Below are 21,993 nucleotides of genomic sequence, written 5' to 3'. Positions count from 1 at the left end.
CACTCTTCACAAACATACACTTACCAACCCGTTATACTCAACCTACGACACTCATCTATGTCATCACATATCTCTCACATAAGCGTCCATCTCTGGAGCACAAACTAGATCATCTCACAACTAAGGTTATCTCTAACGCGAAGTCGCGAGAACATCCGTATTCTCGCGTCGGCGATCTCTCGCGCGCCGCTCAAACACGAAAGCATTAAGTACAGATACCCACAGTGAATGCTAGATCTAAATATATCTCTAGAGCTCAGAACCAACAGATTATCATCCTAGATAAGGATTCAAGACGTTTATCTCTAAAGCAACCCAAATCCCCAGCATAGAGCAAATATCCAGAACAACATCAACACAGATCTGTAAAGCAAGTTAAACATAACATTATAATCGGTAAATATACATAAGATTTGAGTAACTATACAAACAAACCCAACACAATGAAATACACAGAGAATAGAAGAGATAAACCAAACATCTCGCGGGTTGTCAGCTTCGGTTGATGAGAAATCCACATCCGATCTTCCAAGTACATGACCCGGTGTTGTTTTCTAAGTCAATCCTACCCTAAGAATGAAGTTGATGGTGTTGGGACTCAAAAATACCCAACCCATAACCTAAAAATGTGATTTTCCCCTTTTTAACTAGTCTGAAAATTCGTCAGTTCGCTTAGCGGACTCTACTAAAAATAAGATTTTGTTTTCGCCATAACTCGAGAACTATAACTCCGAATTGCGCCCGGTTCGAAGTGTTGTAAAGCTTATTCAATGCTCTATCTAATAATGAATGGAAATCAAAATGATGATTTTGGTCATCATTATTTTGACCCTATGGAAGTCCGCTTGACGGTGGCTACGCTGGTTTGCACCAAAACTGCGAAATCGAAGCCGTGCCTTTGACACTTTATTCCTCAAGGCTCCAATATGCATAACTACCTACAAAAAATAGGAAAAACTATCAAAGGGTATAAAAGTATATGAAAATACAATTATTCACAAAGTATACGTATTTATTCACAAAACGGGAAATTATTCAAACGGTATTAACAAAAGTATCGGTAAGTGCCACTATTTACATACACAAAATATGTACATTTTGGAACTTATCAAACTCTCCCCAACTTGAAACTTTGTTCATCCTCAAACAATGTCAAATAAATCAAAGAATTGAAAGTAATAAACCAAAGAATTGTGAATCAACAAGTTTTGAAAATAAAAAAGAAATGTATGGCTTAATACAAAAACGTATAAACAAAGTAAACACTTACCACTATCCTACAACGACAACATGTAAATGAAACTAATCCTAAGTACAAAAATCATGCAAAACATTCTAAACCAATACATGTTATCTCATGAATCACACCTAGCAAAATTTCATCAATGGATGAAGAACACACAAAGGTGAGGGACTTTTAACACTTATCCAACAATCTTGCAAACAAAAGACTAAATTATGCATTCATCGAAAAATCACCTTGAAAATACAAAATCAAGATCACAAGGGCTTTTCAAGGTTGTAATGTGGCTTGGTTAACAAACAAGGGATATGTCCTAAGGCTAATCGAAACAAAAACTTACCTAAAACTAAGGGAGTGATCAATCCACCAAAGATTCAAACAACAAAATCTCGATTAAACTTCTTCCTTAACCACAAGTTTCTCAAACCAATCACAATAACTATTAGCACAATTATTCACTTCTCTTTTCTTTTTCTTTTCCAAAACTTTTTCGCCCTTTTTTTCTTTTTCTTTTCTTTTCTTTTCACTTTTTTTCTTTTTTTTTTCTTTCTTTTCAACCTCATAGCAACAACCAAATAAGTAGCAACCATTTATCTCCCCAACTTGAATTCAACCACACCATCATATGAATACTCCATACTTTCTAAGGCAAGGTAAAAATTCATACCAAAAATCATGGTTGAGGGTTCAAGAAAACAAAGAATCAATCATCCATGAAAAAATGAGAACTAAACACTCAAAGATAAGCATTTATCAAAAACAACATGAATTTTGACAAAAAGCTCAAAAGGGTTAACAAATCATCACACACTCACAAGGTGAATTTAACTATTTAGTTATGGTGGTTGTGCTCAAAATGAAACAAAATGCATTGATCCTTTTCTTGCTTTTATAAAATCAACATAAACAAAAGATTAAGCATTATAAAATCCAGTTAAAACAAAGATTGTGGCCTCCAGCATATGTAAACAACAGAAAGCTTCCTTACATTTATGGTTTGGGAACTAAAGTGATTCAATTAACAAACAAGTAATGCAAAAGAATGAATGGTATGGTAATTGTACAAATGAAAAGTTTCCTAAACATGTTATGCTATAGAAAGCGATAAATGAGTATCTTGAATGATACAACTTCAAAAATAATATCCTACCATACATCCGTAAGTTGAAACACTCAAGCTTTGGAAAATCACCTCAAAAATCTTCGAATCACCGAACAAAATTTGAGTACAAACAACTAATAAAGGAATTAGAAAAACAAAATTAATATCTACTATTAAATAACCTTGGTGAAATTGGGAAAAAGGAGTGAACCAAGTGGAATAGGAACTCCACTGGTACAGAGCAAGAGAAATTGTTTTTACCGTCATCGCTTAGCGGAGCTAGGCTCGCTTAGCGGATGACAGAAAAACCAGAAAAATTAGAACAGAAAGAGCTGTTCCAATTTTCCTCCACTTCACCTAAATACTTCTTAATCCTAAATATAAACAACATTTACAACCGTTGGGGTGCCTCCCAACAAGTGCTTGTTTTATGTCGTTAGCTCGACACCTTTATTGTTTCGGTGTTTGGAAAGTAGCTTCCTTTCGTCATGCCATGGGAACGTCTCACCGCACAAGCCTAAAGAAAGTGTCCTAACCAACCACTTAACAAACGTTATAGGCATAAATATATACAACGATTATACGAACATAAAAACGAAAATATACAACTATATACACAAAAAACACATATGCACAAGTATGAAACAAAAACAACTATTATTATACAAACAGGAAAAATTTGTGAATGTAAACAAGTAAACATATACAAGTGAAAATATACAAGTGATACTATATAATATATACGATATATACAAAGCTCAAGACCACGAAAAATATTGAGATGCAATTCAACAACCATCCCCGGCAACAGCGCCTTTTTGTTGAATGCAGTAAAGGGCAAGCAACAAAAAAGATTTGGAAATATTGATCCGGGAATTATCGTCCTCAAAGATGGAGAGATGCCACTCAACAGTTTATACAGTTTCGAAATTTGGATTGAATGAGCAAAAAGTAAACAAAGATATAGACAGGAAAAGAATAAACACATTCTTAGAAGAGAAATAACTTATCAGGAATGTAAATATATTCACTCTTCACAAACATACACTTACCAACCCGTTATACTCAACCTACGATACTCATCTATGTCATCACGTATCTCTCACATAAGCGTCCATCTCTGGAGTACAAACTAGATCATCTCACAACTAAGGTTATCTCTAACGCGAAGTCGCGAGAACATCCGTATTCTTGCGTCGGCGATCTCTCGCGCGCCGCTCAAATACGAAAGCATTAAGTACAGATACCCACAGTAAATGCTAGATCTAAATCTATCTCTAGAGTTCAGAACCAATAGATTATCATCCTAGATAAGGATTCAAGACGTTTATATCTAAAGCAACCCAAATCCCCAACATAGAGCACAAATCCAGAACAACATCAACACAGATTTGTAAAGCAAGTTAAACATAACATTATAATCGGTAAATATACATAAGATTCGAGTAACTATACAAACAAACCCAACACAAAGAAGTACACAGAGAATAGAAGAGATAAACCAAACATCTCGCGGGTTGTCATCTCCGGTTGATGAGAAATCCACCTCCGATCTTCCAAGTGCATGACCCGATGTTGTTTTCTAAGCTAATCATACTCTAAGAATGAAGTTGATGGTGTTGGGACTCAAAAATAACCAACCCATAACCTAAAAATGTGATTTTCCCCTTTTTAACTAGTCTGAAAATTCGTCAGTTCGCTTAGCGGACTCTGCTAAAAATCAGATTTTGTTTTCGCCATAACTTGAGAACCGTAACTCCGAATTGTGCCCGGTTCGAAGCGTTGTAAAGCTTATTCAATGCTCTATACAATAATGAATGAATGGAAATAAAAATGATGATTTTGGTCATCATTATTTTGACCCTATGGAAGTCCTCTTGACGGTGGCTAAGCAGGTTTGCACAAAAACTGCGAAATCAAAGCCGTTCCTTTGACACTTTATTCCTCAAGGCTCCAATATGCATAACTACCTACAAAACACAGAAAAAACTATCAAAGGGTATAAAAGTATATGAAAATACAATTATTCACAAAGTATACGTATTTATACACAAAACGGGAAATTATTCAAACGGTATTAACAAAAGTATCGGTAAGTGCCACTATTTACATACACAAAATAAGTACATTTTGGAACTTATCAAACTCTCCCCAACTTGAAACTTTGTTTGTCCTCAAACAATGTCAAATAAATCAAAGAATTGAAAGTAATAAACCAAAGAATTGTGAATCAACAAGTTTTGAAAATAAAAAACAAATGTATGGCTTAATACAAAAACATATAAACGAAGTAAATACTTACCACTATCCTACAACGACAACATGTAAATGAAATTAATCCTAAGTACAAAAATCATGCAAAACATTCTAAACCAATACATGCTATCTCATGAATCACACCTAGCAAAATTTCATCAATGGATGAAGAACACACAAAGGTGACGGACTTTTAACACTTATCCAACAATCTTGCAAACAAAAGATTAAATTATGCATTCATCGAAAAATCACCTTGAAAATACAAAATCAAGATCACAAGGGCTTTTCAAGGTTGTAATGTGGCTTGGTTAACAAACAAGGGATATGTCCTAAGGCTAATTGAAACAAAAACTTACCTAAAACTAAGGGAGTGATCAATCCACCAAAGATTCAAACAACAAAATCTCGATTAAACTTCTTCCTTAACCACAAGTTTCTCAAACCAATCACAATAACTATTAGCACAATTATTCACTTCTCTTTTCTTTTTCTTTTCCAAAACTTTTTCGCCCTTTTTTTCTTTTTCTTTTCTTTTCTTTTCACTTTTTTTCTTTTTTTTTCTTTCTTTTCAACCTCATAGCAACAACCAAATAAGTAGCAACCATTTATCTCCCCAACTTGAATTCAACCACACCATCATATGAATACTCCATACTTTCTAAGGCAAGGTAAAAATTCATACCAAAAATCATGGTTGAGGGTTCAAGAAAACAAAGAATCAATCATCCATGAAAAAATGAGAACTAAACACTCAAAGATAAGCATTTATCAAAAACAACATGAATTTTGACAAAAAGCTCAAAAGGGTTAACAAATCATCACACACTCACAAGGTGAATTTAACTATTTAGTTATGGTGGTGGTGCTCAAAATGAAACAAAATTCCTTGATCCTTTTCATGCTTTTATAAAATCAACATAAACAAAAGATTAAGCATAATAAAATCCAGTTAAAACAAAGATTGTGGCCTCCAGCATATGAAAACAACGGAAAGCTTCCTTACATTTATGGTCTGGGAACTAAAGTGATTCAATTAACAAGCAAGTAATGCAAAAGAATCAATGGTATGGTAATTGTACAAATGAAAAGTTTCCTAAACATGTTATGCTATAGAAAGCGATAAATGAGTACCTTGAATGATACAAATTCAAAAATAATATCCTACCATACATCCGCAAGTTGAAACACTCAAGCTTTGGAAAATCACCTCAAAAATCTTCGAATCAACGAACAAAATTTGAGTACAAACAACTTATAAAGGAATTAGAAAAACAAAACTAATATCTACTACTAAATAACCTTGGTGAAAGTGGGAAAAAGGAGTGAACCAAGTGGAATAGGAACTCCACTGGTACAGAGCAAGAGAACAAAATTTTACCGTCATCGCTTAGCGGAGCTAGGCTCGCTTAGCGGATGATAGAAAAACCAGAAAAATCAGAACAGAAGCAGCTGTTCCAATTTTCCTCCACTTCACCTAATTACTTCTTAATCCTAAATATAAACAACATTTACAACCGTTGGGGTGCCTCCCAACAAGCGCTTGTTTTATGTCGTTAGCTCGACACCTTTATTGTTTCGGTGTTTGGAAAGTAGCTTCCTTTCGTCATGCCATGGTGACGTCTCACCGCACAAGCCTTAAGAAAGTGTCCTAACCAACCACTTAACAAACGTTACAGGCACAAATATATACAACGATTATACGAACATAAAAACGAAAATATACAACTATATACACAAAAAACACATATGCACAAGTATGGAACAAAAACAACTATTATTATACAAAAAGGAAAAATCTGTGAATGTAAACAAGTAAACATATACAAGTGAAAATATACAAGTGAAACTATATAATATATAGGATATATACAAAGCTCAAGACCACGGAAAATATTGAGATGCAATTCAACAACCATCCCCGGCAACGACGCCATTTTGTTGAATGCAGTATAGGGCAAGCAACAAAAAAGATTTGGAAATATTGATCCGGGAAATATCGTCCTCAGAGATGGAGAGATGCCATTCAACAGTTTATACGGTTTCGAACTTTGGATTGAATGAGCAAAAAGTAAACAAAGATATATACAGGAAAAGAATAAACACATTCTTAGAAGAGAAATAACTTATCAGGAATGTAAATATATTCACTCTTCACAAACATACACTTACCAACCCGTTATACTCAACCTACGATGCTCATCTATGTCATCATGTATATCTCACATAAGCGTCCATCTCTGGAGCACAAACTAGATCATCTCACAACTAAGGTTATCTCTAACGCGAAGTCGCGAGAACATCCATATTCTCGCGTCGGCGATCTCTCGCGCCCCGCTCAAACACGAAAGCATTAAGTACAGATACCCACAGTGAATGCTAGATCTAAATCTATCTCTAGAGTTCATGACCAACAGATTATCATCCTAGATAAGGATTCAAGACGTTTATCTCTAAAGCAACCCAAATTCCCAGCATAGAGCAAAAATCCAGAACAACATCAACACAGATTTGTAAAGCAAGTTAAACATAACATTATAATCGGTAAATATACATAAGATTTGAGTAACTATACAAACAAACCCAACACAAAGAAATACACAGAGAATAGAAGAGATAAACCAAACATCTCGCGGGTTGTCAGCTCCGGTAGATGAGAAATCCACCTCCGATCTTCCAAGTACATGACCCGGTGTTGTTTCCTAAGCTAATCGTACTCTAAGAATGAAGTTGATGGTGTTGGGACTCAAAATTACCCAACCATAACCTAAAAATGTGATTTTTCCCCTTTTTAACTAGTCTGAAAATTCGTCAGCTCGCTTAGCGGCACAGAGTCCGCTTAGCGGACTCTGCTAAAAATCAGATTTTGTTTTCGCCATAACTCGAGAACCGTAACTCCGAATTGCTCCCGGTTCGAAGCGTTGGAAAGCTTATTCAATGCTCTATACAATAATGAATGAATGGAAATCAAAATGATGATTGTGGTCATCCTTATTTTGACCCTTTGGAAGTCTGCTTGACGGTGGCTAAGCGGGTTTGCACCAAAACTACGAAATCGAAGCCGTGCCTTTGACACTTTATTCCTCAAGGCTCCAATATGCATAACTACCTACAAAACACAGGAAAAACTATCAAAGGGTATAAAAGTATATGAAAATACAATTATTCACAAAGTATACGTATTTATAAACAAAACGGGAAATTATTCAAACGGTATTAACAAAAGTATCGATAAGTGCCACTATTTACATACATAAAATAAGTACATTTTGGCACTTATCATCTAGTCTGTTGCTTGGTGTAGAATCAAGCATTTTCAGGGTTGAGTTACATTCAATCCTTGGATGTCATGCTTACAATTGGTTCATGGAGTAAGCATTGTGTAAGTTCTGTTGATATATGGCTATTTTCTACTGCATAGCCTCTGAGACAACCCCTTTTTGATTTAAGATTCAAGGGTTATGTATATTCAACAGAATGTAAGGCAGAATCTTATAACTATAATTAAAGTGTCAAAGATACTTGAGTAATCTCTCAAGTCCACTCATAATGACATGGTTTATTAGAGCTGATGAATGTCAACTAATCAATGATATTCATAATCATCTGCAAGTGTGAAACTTGAAGAGTTTCAAGGCTGGAGTGTTCCTAGAAGGAGGAGCAGATGTCCTACAGGATGTTAGGACATTAGTACTGGTATACAGCTACCAGCTGAAGAACAGATGTTCTGGTACTAAACTAATGTAGTGTGAGAACATTGGTTTGGAACCTACTCCTGGTCTGGAAAAGGAGACATCTGATTATAAGTTGATCAGGACACGATCAACATGAGCTTCTACTCCAAAGCTTAATTTATGGGAGTTTAGAAGTAAAAGCTCAGTGTCAAAGAAAACTCATGAAGGTATTCCTTTCTGATCCTTTATGTTTAAATCAAGATGAGCTTATATCTAGTATCTTCTTCTGATCAAAGGAACCAGATATGTGGATTTTCATTCATAACCAATGAGAAGTTGTTGGAGCTGAATACTGTGTCTCAACCACAGTGAAATATGGTCACGAATGCTGACTGCCCTAGTTGTTATCCAGAAAGGGTAGTGTTATCTGGAATCAAGGAAGTCAGGTGGCTAAGAAGAATCTGACTATTTTAGTGTTATGTCATAACTGAGTCTGTTCCAGAAACCTAAATAAGGGAATCTCCTCTATAGGTACAGACTATGGCATCCATCATCTCAAAATCAGAATGAAACTCTAAAGAAAAGCTTATTGAGATGTTGGCTATTCTATTCCTTGATATGTATAAATGTTGCTAATAATTATACTTTTTTTCCAACCCAAGTACTATGAATTAGATGTTAGAAATGTCAACCAAGAACCATGAAGGATGATGTCATATCAGATGTTACAACATCATCTCAAGGTCTTCAGTTTTTTCCAAGAGTAAAGCAAGGAGGTGATCAGTCAGAATATTCTAGTATGAGTAGTAAATTCTAACTGACTAACTGATAAGTACTTTGCCAGGAGACTTAGTACTTAGTAGGAGTAGAACCTGGATGCAAGACTGTGAAGAAGAAACCAGTCAAGATGAACTAGTCTGAGTAGTAAATCTTACTGAGTAACTAATGAGTACTTTGACGGGAGACTTAGTACCTATTAGATGAGAAGTCCTTCCAGTTGTGTATTCAAGGACTAGTGTGAACTAAATGCTGTTGTTCACTATTATCCTCACAAGTTCAGGAAGTTTGGCAATGGTATCTGGTGAAACATACTGATTCTGTTAAATATCTTGATGGGAGCTGGATATTTGCAACATCTGTATGAAGAGAAGAAGTATGTGATGAAGAAAAAGCTCTATATGAAAATACATCATCACTACTGTTGAAGACACCAGAGAGATAAGGTTCAGACTTATCTGCTGAAGATTGATTTATGGTTATACTATTATAGTTTCTTCTACTTTAAGTTGCAGAGTGTGGCAATCTGAATCTTGTGTAGCAAGCGAACTGAAGATTCTAAATTTGGAAACTGTGACAAATTCCAAATAGAGGATTCTTCAAGGACGAACATCAAAGATGTCCTAAATTTGTACATCTCAGGGGGAGTAAGAAAGTATGGAGATCAGCAAGGACAATGTTATTCTGCTTCTAATCAAATGGAAAGTCTCTCAAAGACTAATCTTTAAGCCAGAAGAACAATGTCATACAAGATGTCAGAACATAACTCAAGACATGTTTTTTCCTTGAAAACCAATAAGGATCGTTCTTTGTATTATCATCTAAAAACATGTATTGATGGTGTATATCACTTGTTCTGATATAGTGCATGTTCCAAACATTGCACAAGTCCACCTGATGCAGTTTTTTCTCAAATAACATATCTTGATCAAGAAATTTGTTAAAGTCTAGGTATGTTATTTAAATTGCTCAGGTTTCTAGAGTCTTTTCCGTTTCATTTTTTTGAGTCTCTCATGTTCTTCATTCGGATATGAGTATAGTCTATAGTCATAGGTTATGTTTGTCAAATTGTGACAAGCATAGGGAACAAGGGTAGTGTTCAGACAATGTTAAGTCCGAGGTCATTCTTTACAGTTGTTTTATAGAGAGTAGAGTCTTGTTTTGAGTCATGAACATAAATTGTTTCTTGTGTTCTAAGTCATTCTATAGAGGATTGTTATCTCTATGGATAGTCAGAGTTTTTGAGTTTTTAAGTATGGAAAACTTATGTCTTGGGTGATGTCAACATCACAATGTGTTGTTATCCTTGAAGAATGTCTAGGATTGTGCATGTGAAGTTTGAAAAAGCGACATTATTGTCTAAAGTGGCAGTTCTAACATGATATGGATTAGAATGGGCAAGTTCTGATCTTGATGTTAGTATATGTTCTGGAAATACATGATTACTCTCATGATGAAGACTTCACTAAGTGAGTGTGTTCAGCAGGATAGTTGAATTGAGAGTGAGATCTTGAAGATATGAAGATACGTCTTAGGTTTTCCATTCATTATTACAAGTTTTTTCCTTAAAGAAGCTCAGACTATCTCAGATAGGGGGAGTGACTTCCTAGGTCAAGATATTTTTCTCAAGAAAGTTGTCTTGGTCAGAAATGCTCTAACATCATAGAGAAGGTGTACTAATTCAAAAGAAGCACATGTACGCGCTTGTGAAAATTTTTGATATAACAGGGTGTAACATTATTGTCAGTTATCTGTGAATGGTTGAATCTAACCATGAGTAAATAGAATACACAATTCTTTCTCTGGACTGATGAGGTGGCTGTGTTTCAACAAGTGTTGGAAGATTCGTCACGGTTGCATTAAACAGTCTCAAGGTGTTCAGAACAACATAGGTCTATGTCTATGACTAGTGAGTCAGTAGACTGAGTGGGAGGTCTGTTACTTGGTCCATAGGATGCTTTGTCAAAGTCTATTGAAGAATCTTGAGCTATGTGCTTAAGGGGTGAAAAAGTTACAATGTCTGACAGGATGTCATGACATGTTTAAAGACATTGAATCTACTGAGTCAAACAAGGAAATCTGTCTTGAGTTTATCTCTACACATCAATGAGCGGTGTAAAGTTCAATCAATGAATATGCATGCGCTGGTTTTAAAGATAACTCCTATCAGAAAAATAGTAAAAAACTGCTTTGGAAAGAATAATTGTTTTTGGAACTGTTTCCTAATCATCCGTTTGACCGTTGAACAAGACCAAGACCATCGTTATGTTTGGATAAAATACAATAGCAGCAAAATGTAATAGAATGTATAAGTATTGCATATATAAAAGAACAAAATAGGTACAAGCAAGATTCAGTCTGATACAGTCTGATACTCAACAGATACAAAATATGCTATGGAATATTATGTAATCCTATGTGGCGCAGATTTAAAGGTCAAAAGAATCAAGTCAGAATATTGGAGAATCAAATCAGAATATTGAAGATTCAACAATTTCTAATTTAGGAGATAAATTAGGAAACTTGTGATTGAAGACCTTTCTTTTAGCAGAAGATATCTGTTGATTTGTAACAGCTAGTAGTGATGCAATTTGTAAGCCCAAGTCCAATTGGGAATAGGTTATAAAAAGAAACCTTTGTAACCTAGTTTAAGGAGAGAAAACTGTGTATAGAAAAGATGTATTCATTAGGGTTTGTAAAGGTAGACCACCCAGGCTGTGGGATAGTTGCCATGTCCTTCTCGAAACCTGTAGGTAAGAGAAGTTATTGTTCTCACTTGAAACCTGTAGGTAAGAGCTGAGTATTATGTTCTTGATTGAAGTTGTGAAGCAAGATCAAGTTAGTTTTTCTTGTTAATTGTTTAAGTAGCTGTTACAGGGTTGTAACAGTTAGGTATCACTAGGGAGTGAGCAGAGGTTCTCTTGTCTTAGATGGAGTTATAAGATAAAGGTTGCATTGGGTAGTGACTAGGTAAACCAGAGTTTTTTTTACATAAAATAGTACTACTGATAGTGAAATCTTCTTCTTGGCTTGGTAGCCCCCAGAGTAGGTAGTTAAACCGAATTGGGTTAACAATTCACTGTGTTATTTATCTTCTGCATTGTATTGTCTGTTCAGTCTTGTATGTTGTAACATCTTGTATAACATCAGGTCCAGGTTTGATAGCTTGTCCTATTACAGAACCAATGAAGTTTACAATATGGTTATGTTGACTGAACTAACTTGATCCCTGTACTCATGGACTCCTTCTTCTTAGGGGTAATAAAAAATTAGGGATCATTCTGTCCTGCCTTTGCTAAGCTGATAACAGATCAGATGTCTTGACATCGTGAGTGACATCCTGAGTTTGTCATACCAGAATTTCAATAACCATGCATGATAACACTTAGTTAGGGTTCCCTATATCCTAACTTTAGGTCCACTTTGCATGACAACATTAGGACATAGCCTCCCCATAGACTTTTGCTTTCTTGTAGCATCCTAATAAGACTAAAATATCTTTTTCTTAACACAAACTCAAAACACTTTAAGATGTTCAAACATTTTCAACGTTAAAAGGGAATGTACTCATGTACCTCTTGCTTAAGAGGACTTCTTGAGTGATTCACTTAACTCAAAACACCAACCAATGCAAGTTTCTTTTAGGGATCATTCATGTTGATACCCTTTGTTTAAAAGGACTTCGTGGTCCATAAAAAACACATAATAAACAAAAATAAAAAATGTTCGGAAGAACTACGATGCTTTAACTTCTCCATTGCACAGTGGAATAAATAAAGTTCAGTGGCAAATCTATTGGTTTTTTCGCGGTAGCAAAAAGTATCTATTGCCACCTACCAAATAAACTTGCATCGACCCACACACATATCAGAATACACCACCTAAAGGTGATGCTTGGTTCTACAACCTACATACTTGCTGAGTTTACCATTGTGTTGCTCCGCTTGCACACACTCTTCACAAACTTAAGCCTGTATGTTAACGAATGGCAACCTGATTACCATTATGTTCTTTTGCAATGCATTGAGATCTCGAAAATTGAGATGTCCAAGACAGTAATGCCATATCCGTTCTTCTTGGCTAGCCTCTGTAACAAGACACCTATGCTCCATAACCTTCAACTCAACCTTGAAAGTTCTATTGGCAGCCATAAGAGCTTTAAGGATCAAAACCCTGTTTTCATCCATAACTCGTAGCGCCTTATTTTTCATGTGAATCTTGTAATCCTTCTCAAGAAATTGACCAATGATTAGAAGGTTACATTTGATTCGCGAAATGTACAATACATCTTTGATCATGGAATGCCCATCATCCATATTTATGATCAAAACATCATCAGTACTGTCGACCGCTAAAGTGGTATCATGTGTAAACTTTACTTTATTCTTCATGGATTGATTGATTTTTACAAACCAATCCTTCCTCCTCATCATATGAGTTGAACAACCAGAGTCCAAATACAATTCCTCAATGGTTTGAACTCCCTCTTTTGCACTCATCATGATGTTTTATGCTGCTTGTAACTGATTGCTACCTCTAGGTAATGGGTTACAACACGTTTCAACAAAGTTCCTAGAACTACTGCTGCTGTCCTGCAACCTGCTACTACTGCATCCCACTTCCGTGATCATGACCAAAAATGTGTTATCATCATCAAAATATTATTTTGCAACCTTGGCTTCATCCGCTTGAGGTTCTTTCTTGTTCGCATTGCAATCTCTTGCATAATGACCAAACTTTTGACAATTGTAGCATTGCACCTTGCTTTTGTCAAACTTTCCCTTTTCACCTCTCAAGTTACCTTCACCACCATTTTTGTTGCAACTGCTCTCAACCTTTTGACAAGTCGAATTCTTCAAATTTTGAGACTTTCTTGCAATAAAATTCTAAAAATTCTCTTTACTCTTTATGAGCCATTTTCCTTTCGACTTACCTTCTCATTGAGTCGAGCTTGCAAAGCGATCTCCGCCTTTGCCTTGCCATTATTTCTCTCCCCAATCCTTTGTTCACGCGCCTCAAAAGAGCTTTGAAGTTCCTCTTTGCTCAACGTCACAAGATCCTTCGATTCCTGAATCACCACCACAATGCTCTCAAATCTAATCGTTAAAGAACGCAAGATCTTCGATACAATATTATGCTCAGTAACTATTTCTCTACAGGCCTTGATTTGGTTCACCAATTGAGTAATTATCGCCATGTAATAATTGATTATCTCCTTTTCCTCTATTTGAATCAATTAAAGCTGACGTTTGTGAGTTTGTAATTTCACCACCTTCGCTTTGTCAGCTCCAACATATGCCTTTTTTTAGAATTTCCCACACTTGCTTTGATGATTCACAATCACTAACCTTTTCAAAGTTGTAACTATCCATACATCGATGGATCAAGAACAACGCCTATAAGTCTTTCTTCTTCTATTCCTTACGCGTTGCTCGTTGTGCATTCGTTGCACCTTCGACAAGAGGATTCACCTCATTCTTAATCACTTCAAGAACATCTTGGTAGCCAAACAACATCTTCATTTGCTTGCACCATTTGTCGTAGTTCTTTGTATTAAGGACGAGTAGGTTTGTAGAAATTCGTTCATTGGAGACATAATTCATAATGCACACTATGTGTTTGGTGGATAGAATCAGACTCTTGATGCTAAAAGTTAGAGATTGGAATCACTCTTTGGTGAACAATGAGGGGTTTGATTGTGGAGAGTGAGTGAGAGAGATAGAAGAGAGAGAAAGATAGAGAGAGACAAGTTAAAACTCTTAAGATACGTATCATGCCACATATTATTTTTTAATTACTTCGCCACTGTCTCTTTTGGTTGAACACCGATAATCCTTCGCGCCACCGTCTCTTTCGGTTGAACTTCGACAATTCTTCACGCCGCCACTATCCTTTATTAAGTTATTCTTTCTCCGACAATCCAATTTGAAATCTCTTGCTGTAAAATTTCTAACATGTGAAAATTTTAACCATTTTACTTTTTCCCAAATTCTGAATTTCTTCTGGACACCTGTCTATCTTCTCCCAATTTTTGGACACCATTTTTGAATCTCTCTAGAACCATTTTTGAAATTTCACAATATTGGAAACAAAATTTTGAAACTTTCTAAGCATTTTCTATGTATATTTGTTTTATTCTAAGTAATAAAATTTGTAGAAGAAAAAAAAATGATTTTGATTAGTGCTGACTGAAGAGAAAAGTTGATATGGATTTTTTGTGACATAAGTGTTGCAGTAATTGACAAACTTTGTTGATTAAGGAAGTAGAAGCTGATATTAAAATTGAAGTGTAGGAAATTTAAAAGCTATGAAGAGGGACTCAAATTATATATATCCACTTCTAGCCCTCTAAATAAACGAGATTATGTTGGGGTGGAGTGAGTTTGTCCATTGAGTTAGTCATTCGTGTACAACACATACTAAGTATTAAAAATAAATTAAATTGAGCATATGAACACAACCCCCTCTAGTGAAAATATCAACGCAGAGAATCCATTCCCTTATAATTCTTTTTTAATTTTTTCCTTCAAAAAGTAGAGAAAACTTAATTTTTTTATAACTTTAGTCACAAATTTGACCTCAAATATCGTATAATTTATCAATTTGGGAGCTCATTAACTTTTTAGTTTAAATTTATGGATTTTTGGATAACTGAAAATAAATATATGAATGATAATTTTTATATATTTAATAAATTTATTAGTCATGTATTTTGTTGTTTCAAAAATGTTTATACGTTTATTTATTTTTTGCTATTTTATATAAATATTTTAATTAATTTTAAAAAAATTGATGAGGTCCACATGCCAATCCACCCGTCCGTCACAAAAAGAGACGGGATAAGATTTTCAATCCAAGATCTTTGGTTGATTGACTATTTTTCTCATCCATAAAAAAATATAATCTAACCAAAACAATTAGCTAAAAACTAACTACAACTATAACACAACAAGTACAAGCAACTAACCAAAAAAAAAAAATGAAGGAAAGCCCATGCAAGATAGAATAAGCAAAAGTATTAAGTGCATCAATTATAACTTCGTAAGGAGCACAATTATTAGTCAATTCATATAATAAAACAAAATGAACTAATGCATTGTACAAACACATTCGTCTAGTAAAACACACTAGACATACACTAACATAGAGTACAAACACAAAATGAAAATGTCATAAAGTTATATACAGTATAAAATTCAGATAAACCATATAAAACAAAAGGCATGAAAAAGAAACAACCTTTGGTCAAGTTTATGGTGCCTAGTGGGAAATTATAGAGTGAGGTGGTGGATAAAGAGACTGGAATGCATTGCTTTTCATTAAGAGATACTAGTAATAGCTATATAACTAATCGATAGTTGTCTAGTGGTGATTGACGCTAATTATATATGAAGGGGACAATTTCTCTACTCATCACAAAAAATTAAGTAATATATCTTCAATCAATCATATAACACTATTTAATTTTATATATTTAATTATTTAGTAAATGACATATTTTTTAATTGTTTTCAATGTATTTTACGCTAAGGATAATTCTACCCAACTTTTTATGTCGGGTAGATAAGAACTCCCCTCGTCATCTCATCTTGTTATTATCCATACATCACAAATAAAGAAACAAAAGAGAGAAAGTAAAGATATTTAAATGCACTTTAAAAGTGTTATTTAGCATAAAGGATTTCACACCTTTTTAGACATTTTAAGTGGAAATGAGAATTACAAAAACTAGTATGTAGTCTCTAATTATATAAGAAACTAATGGGATATCCGTGCATTCACACACGTACTGTTGTGTTACGCGCATTTGTTTTCAAAATATCTTTTAATTATTGATTTATTTTTAATTTATTATAAAACAATTTTTTTTTAAAATTTTTAAATCTTAAAATTATTTTAATCTTAAAATTATTTTAATATTTTTATTTTAGGACATTTATAAATTGAAAAATATTATAAAAGTACTAAAATAAAAATATTATTTACCGTAATGCAAGTGCAGTGTGTTGTGTAGCTTAATCATAAAAAATATATCTAGTCGGTAAATCCATAGAATGTAAGCCAAGTTTGGCGATTGAACATTATCGAACATTAGAGAATGATGGTTAAAGAAATTATTATTACTATTTTAATGGAGACAATTTAAGTATAAACCCAATTCATTGATTGAGTCAATGAAATGGAACAGGATAAAATCACCCGTTCTTTTGCTCAGCCACAATTCTGAAATGCCAAAACAAACTCTCAACTTGGTTGTCTTTAAGTTCGTATCCAAGCTGAAACAACATAGAGTAACTCATAAAACTGAAGAAACCATTCAAAAGACCGTTAGCCACAATAAAAATGTATGTATACCTATGTTGTTAATCTCAGCCACCCACATACATCCTCTGCAGTTTTGATGCCTCGAGGTATTAGATATTAGAAACCTGTCGAAAATGACAGTAACATAAAATGGTTGAAAATGACAGTAATTTTGACAAATACTTGGTGTACACCCATGTGAGAGTTGTATACCCTGAACTATCGAGAACGAAGACTTGGAATCATAATCAACGATCAAAGCACATGAATGGTTAATATCAAAGCACAAGAAATGTGATAACAACACCAAAAATAAATATACTGTTTCGGAGTTCCAAAGGCCAGAAATATCAAACCTCAAAAATTATTTCGACATGAGAAGATACGCAACCGCCACCACCACTTATTGCATCCTGTACAGAAAAATCATAAAGTGTTAGATCCGCAAACCCTAACCCATGAAAGTTTTGGATCTGAAAACCCTAATCCATAAAATTGTTGGATCTGGAAACCCTAAACCATGAAAGTGTTGGATTTGGAAACCCTAAACCATGAAAGTGTTGGATTTGGAAAAAAAGGATGAAGAGGAAGAGCATAGCATACCGTAAGCAACTTGGAGTGATGGTATAAAACATCACCTTAAAATCGCACAAAAGTGGCCGACCACCACATGTTCCTTACGAATCCGACATCGCCGGCAGATTAGACTTTCGTCATCCTCTCCCATGTTCGCACCACCGTAGCCATTCCTCTTCTTCTGTCTTGATTGTTTTGATTCAGAAATTGAGAAAAGAAAGAATAAAGAAGCGGAAGAGAAAGATGACGAGAGAGAAAGAGAAAATAGTTATGTTGCAAATGAAATATTGTACATCAATGAACCGATGGGAACACAAAAAGACCAAACCATTAGTTAGAATGTAGTCAAATTCTGACTTTAGTCACAAAAAGTAAATTTTAGACACATTTTACCCCTAAAACAATTAGGTGGAATTTTTTTAACAAAGGGAAAAAATGTATTTTCCAGGTACATTTCTTTTCTTATTTGATAGATTGTATCTTTAAGAAATTTCTTATTTTACTTCCTTTAAGAAATTGTTTAAAGTATTTATTTTACTCTTCATTCTTCATTTTCACCTCTTCAAAGCAAATGAGTTCTCTGTGGAAGATTTAGACCTCAAATTCATCTTGTAATATTAGAGAAGCCTTCGCTTTAGCCTTTTGAAAGCTCACATACACCATGTTAATAATATATTGCATCACCATGTTAATAATATATTGCAATTGCTATAACATAAAGTATCTACAAATTTTCAAAACACACTTTGGTAGTTTTGATATTTTCTTATTTATACTGCCTACAACATGTTAAAAAACTCTACCCAAGCAGATCACAATATAAAGATCGAAAACAATTACAAAAAAAAAAACAAGAACTATTTACTTTTGTCAATATTAACGCGTAGAAGACGCATTATTGCTCCCTAGAATGCCAATAATAATTAAAAATAGGCATTATAATTAGATAAAGCAACAAGAATTTGTAAGCCATCCATGTAGTTGCTCTTTAGGTTGTTGATTTCAGTTCCAAAGTTAGTGAATAATGATGACCTCATGAGTGCAATTTTCACCAGCAGTTTGCTTAGCTGATTCAACATGCTCTTCAATAATTTGATTTGAGGAGGCATCATAATCTTTGTTTTTTCCCCATATAACAAGGTATAGGCCCAAACAAATGATAAATGCACCTATCACCCTGCAATATTATCTCGATTCAATTACTCGATTTAGATCAATTAAAAAAATTCTTTGAGAATTTGATTAATTAGATAGATATTACTGGATTTATAGAATTACCTTCCCAAAAACATTTGTTCCGCGAGAAGAAAGTATCCCAAAATAGCAACAATCACCATATTCAAAGGACTAAATGCTGTGACGAAAACCGGACCTCTTGTTTTCATCACGACTCCTTGCAGGTAATAACCTAACCCTGAGCAGAATATGCCCTGCGTGTAAATATTTTTTAAATTAAGTTAGTCACCCTAAAATAATAAGCTTTACCGAATGTAAATTTCTCATTTTGATAACATATTTTTTATTATGATTTTGATAGTTTGGTTGGATAATCTTACTGTGTAAATAGTCGACAACAACCTCATATCCCATTTTATGGACCAAACTGAAGGATGACCCCATTCCATAACAGAAGCCACCGCCGCACCTTCAATCGTGCCCATTAGACATATCCACGACGAAAGAGAAAGTGTTGCAGGGTATGTTTGAAGGGTAATAGCCTAAGAAAGTCACATTATTTCACTGGTATCAATCATTGTTGTCATCTAAAATTGAATGTAAAACATGTCCATAATATTTTATAATATTGAAGAATGAGTGAAGAATGAGTCAGAATAACAATAACTCACTTGAAGGTTAAAAAAACAAGCCCAACTAATGCATCCTATTGTGATCAACACTCCTCCAGCTATTGTATGTTGACTAGTTATAGCAACACTAGGATGGTTGTGGCTATTGCTTCCAAATGCGTCTAAAAGTATTGGGCCTTTAACTAATGTCATCGTCATGGCACCAGCGACGGTTGCTATCGTGCCTAACACCTTTGCCTGACTTCTTATACATTTTATCTTTATCTTTTCGAGCCTAATCACAAATATAAAATAAAAATTATGTTTGTGTTATTGAAAATACAATAATAATCAAATTTTATTCCACTGAGTGAGATTGTTACATAAACCAACTTCTGTTATAATGTTCTGTGTCTTCGAAAATACATTTATGAAAATTAGATAATATGGTAAAATAGAGTACAAAGGATGCAAATTATATAAATTCAAAGAATTACCTAAGAATGGTAGCCAATATAAAAGTAATAGCAGGAAGCATATTGCTCATGGCAGCTGCAAAGGTTGCTGTTGTGTATTTCATTCCCAAAAAATACAAGTTTTGATCAATAACTGGCCTGTCATACACAAATTAACATAAATTAAGTGAAAACGTGCTTGATTAATTGATAAGCCTGTTTATTTGATTAAACATATGTAATTAAATCATTACTCTAGCAAGCTGAGCACCATTATCTTAAACAAGATTGAAATTGTCATTCTCGGCCTCACTTTCCTGTTACATAAAAATAAAACACAATACAATTAAAAGCCCAATTACAAATTATAATAAAATATTGATAGAAAATATAAAAAATAATGTTGCCTAAAAAATATTAGATATTAATTTTAGAGATTTTTTTTTTTAAATTTTTTTTATTTAAAAATAAGTTCTCATTCTTTTTTTTTTTCTTGACTAAGCGATTATTTTGTTTTATAGAGTGAATTTTTTCAATTTTTTTAATAAATCAAAGAGACAATAAATACAAAGAGAGAGGAGAGGAAGAAAGAAATATACTTTTCAAAATAGAGTGCAAAAGGGGTAATGACAATAAATGCAACAGCATGACGATAGACAACAAAAACATAGTTGCTCATTCCTTTATTCAATGCAGCTTTTGATAAAACATCCATAACTGCATATCCTAATTGCAATGACAAAACAGCTATGAATGGTTTTGCCTTTTCAATCCAAGTTTCTGTCTTTTGGTTCTCCATGTTCTTGTTATGCTGCTCCAACTACCTTAAATTGTTGTATATTTCTTCACACAAGAATGAGTGAAATTGTTTAACATAGAAAGCTCATATTTATATTAAAGGCTGACGTCAAATTCTAGTATTTTTTAGTGTACTACTATTTGCATACGTCTTATTTTTTTAGTGCATGTCTTTCCGCATCTACCAATTTAGCTGCTTTAACAAAAACTTACAATTATTTTTTAGTCGAGTGAACTATATTGATATTTGTTAGTTAAGTTAAACGAGTGTAAGTTATTAATTTAGAGTTAAATCATTTATTTATATTTTTGTACTAATATATATAAGTTATTGATAAAAAAAATTAAATTTTTAGGTGTAATAATTTAATAAAAATATTATTTATTTTTGTAAATTTGTCAACTACCACAATATTTAAGGATATCGGAAATACTTTATTACTTTATGTCACAGTATTAAATTGAGTTTTTTTTTTTTTTAAGAAGAAAAATGAAATAAATGGTGTTAAAAACTTAAAATGTATAATCACATAAGTGGGATTACTTTTTTCTGATTACTCCATAAGTGGGGTATTAATGTTTAGGAGTGTCTATTTTCAATTATTGTTGTTTCTTAATATTTAAATAGCTACTAGTAAAGTTACTCTATTAGTCCTTTATTTTAATTTTCAATTGCAAGTTAAACCTGTAACTGTATTTTGTTTTTATTTATTCTTACATGTAACAACTTTTTGAATTTTGATTTATTGCACAATTGATTAGTAAATTGTACTCTTGTGCTATACTTATATTTCTCGAGGTAGATGGTTCAGCATTTTTACATTTTAACATATGGTTATCTATGAATGAGATCCTTTTAAGGGTGGACATAAAAATGAAGTGGAAATCTCCTCTTTAGCTAAAAATTTATCATGGGATTGGTTTAGGGTTAGGTTCATCGGAGCAAAAGATTCGGTTGTTATCAATTGGTTGCAGTCTCCTATGAGTTGTGTTATGTACAGGGCCGTCTCAAACAATTTGG

General features: G+C 33.8%; 1 protein-coding gene across 1 annotated transcript; it reads right to left on the bottom strand.

The window, feature by feature from the left end:
• Positions 1 to 18,601: 18,601 nt before the first annotated feature.
• LOC131644533 (WAT1-related protein At2g37460-like) lies at positions 18,602 to 21,017 on the bottom strand. Its single transcript, XM_058915058.1, has 7 exons — positions 20,774 to 21,017; positions 20,429 to 20,491; positions 20,217 to 20,333; positions 19,780 to 20,014; positions 19,489 to 19,650; positions 19,211 to 19,362; positions 18,602 to 19,109 (listed from the first exon to the last, which is right to left on the bottom strand). Exons 1-7 carry the CDS (start codon positions 20,971 to 20,973, stop codon positions 18,947 to 18,949), a joined length of 1,092 nt encoding a protein of 363 aa, XP_058771041.1. The 5' UTR covers positions 20,974 to 21,017; the 3' UTR covers positions 18,602 to 18,946.
• Positions 21,018 to 21,993: the final 976 nt, after the last annotated feature.

This window comes from Vicia villosa, linkage group LG1 (genome assembly GCF_029867415.1).
Source record: "Vicia villosa cultivar HV-30 ecotype Madison, WI linkage group LG1, Vvil1.0, whole genome shotgun sequence".
In the NCBI taxonomy this organism is placed as follows: domain Eukaryota; kingdom Viridiplantae; phylum Streptophyta; class Magnoliopsida; order Fabales; family Fabaceae; genus Vicia; species Vicia villosa.
The sequence above is the reverse complement of the archived record's forward strand: the minus strand, read 5'-3'. Positions and strand labels throughout refer to the sequence as shown.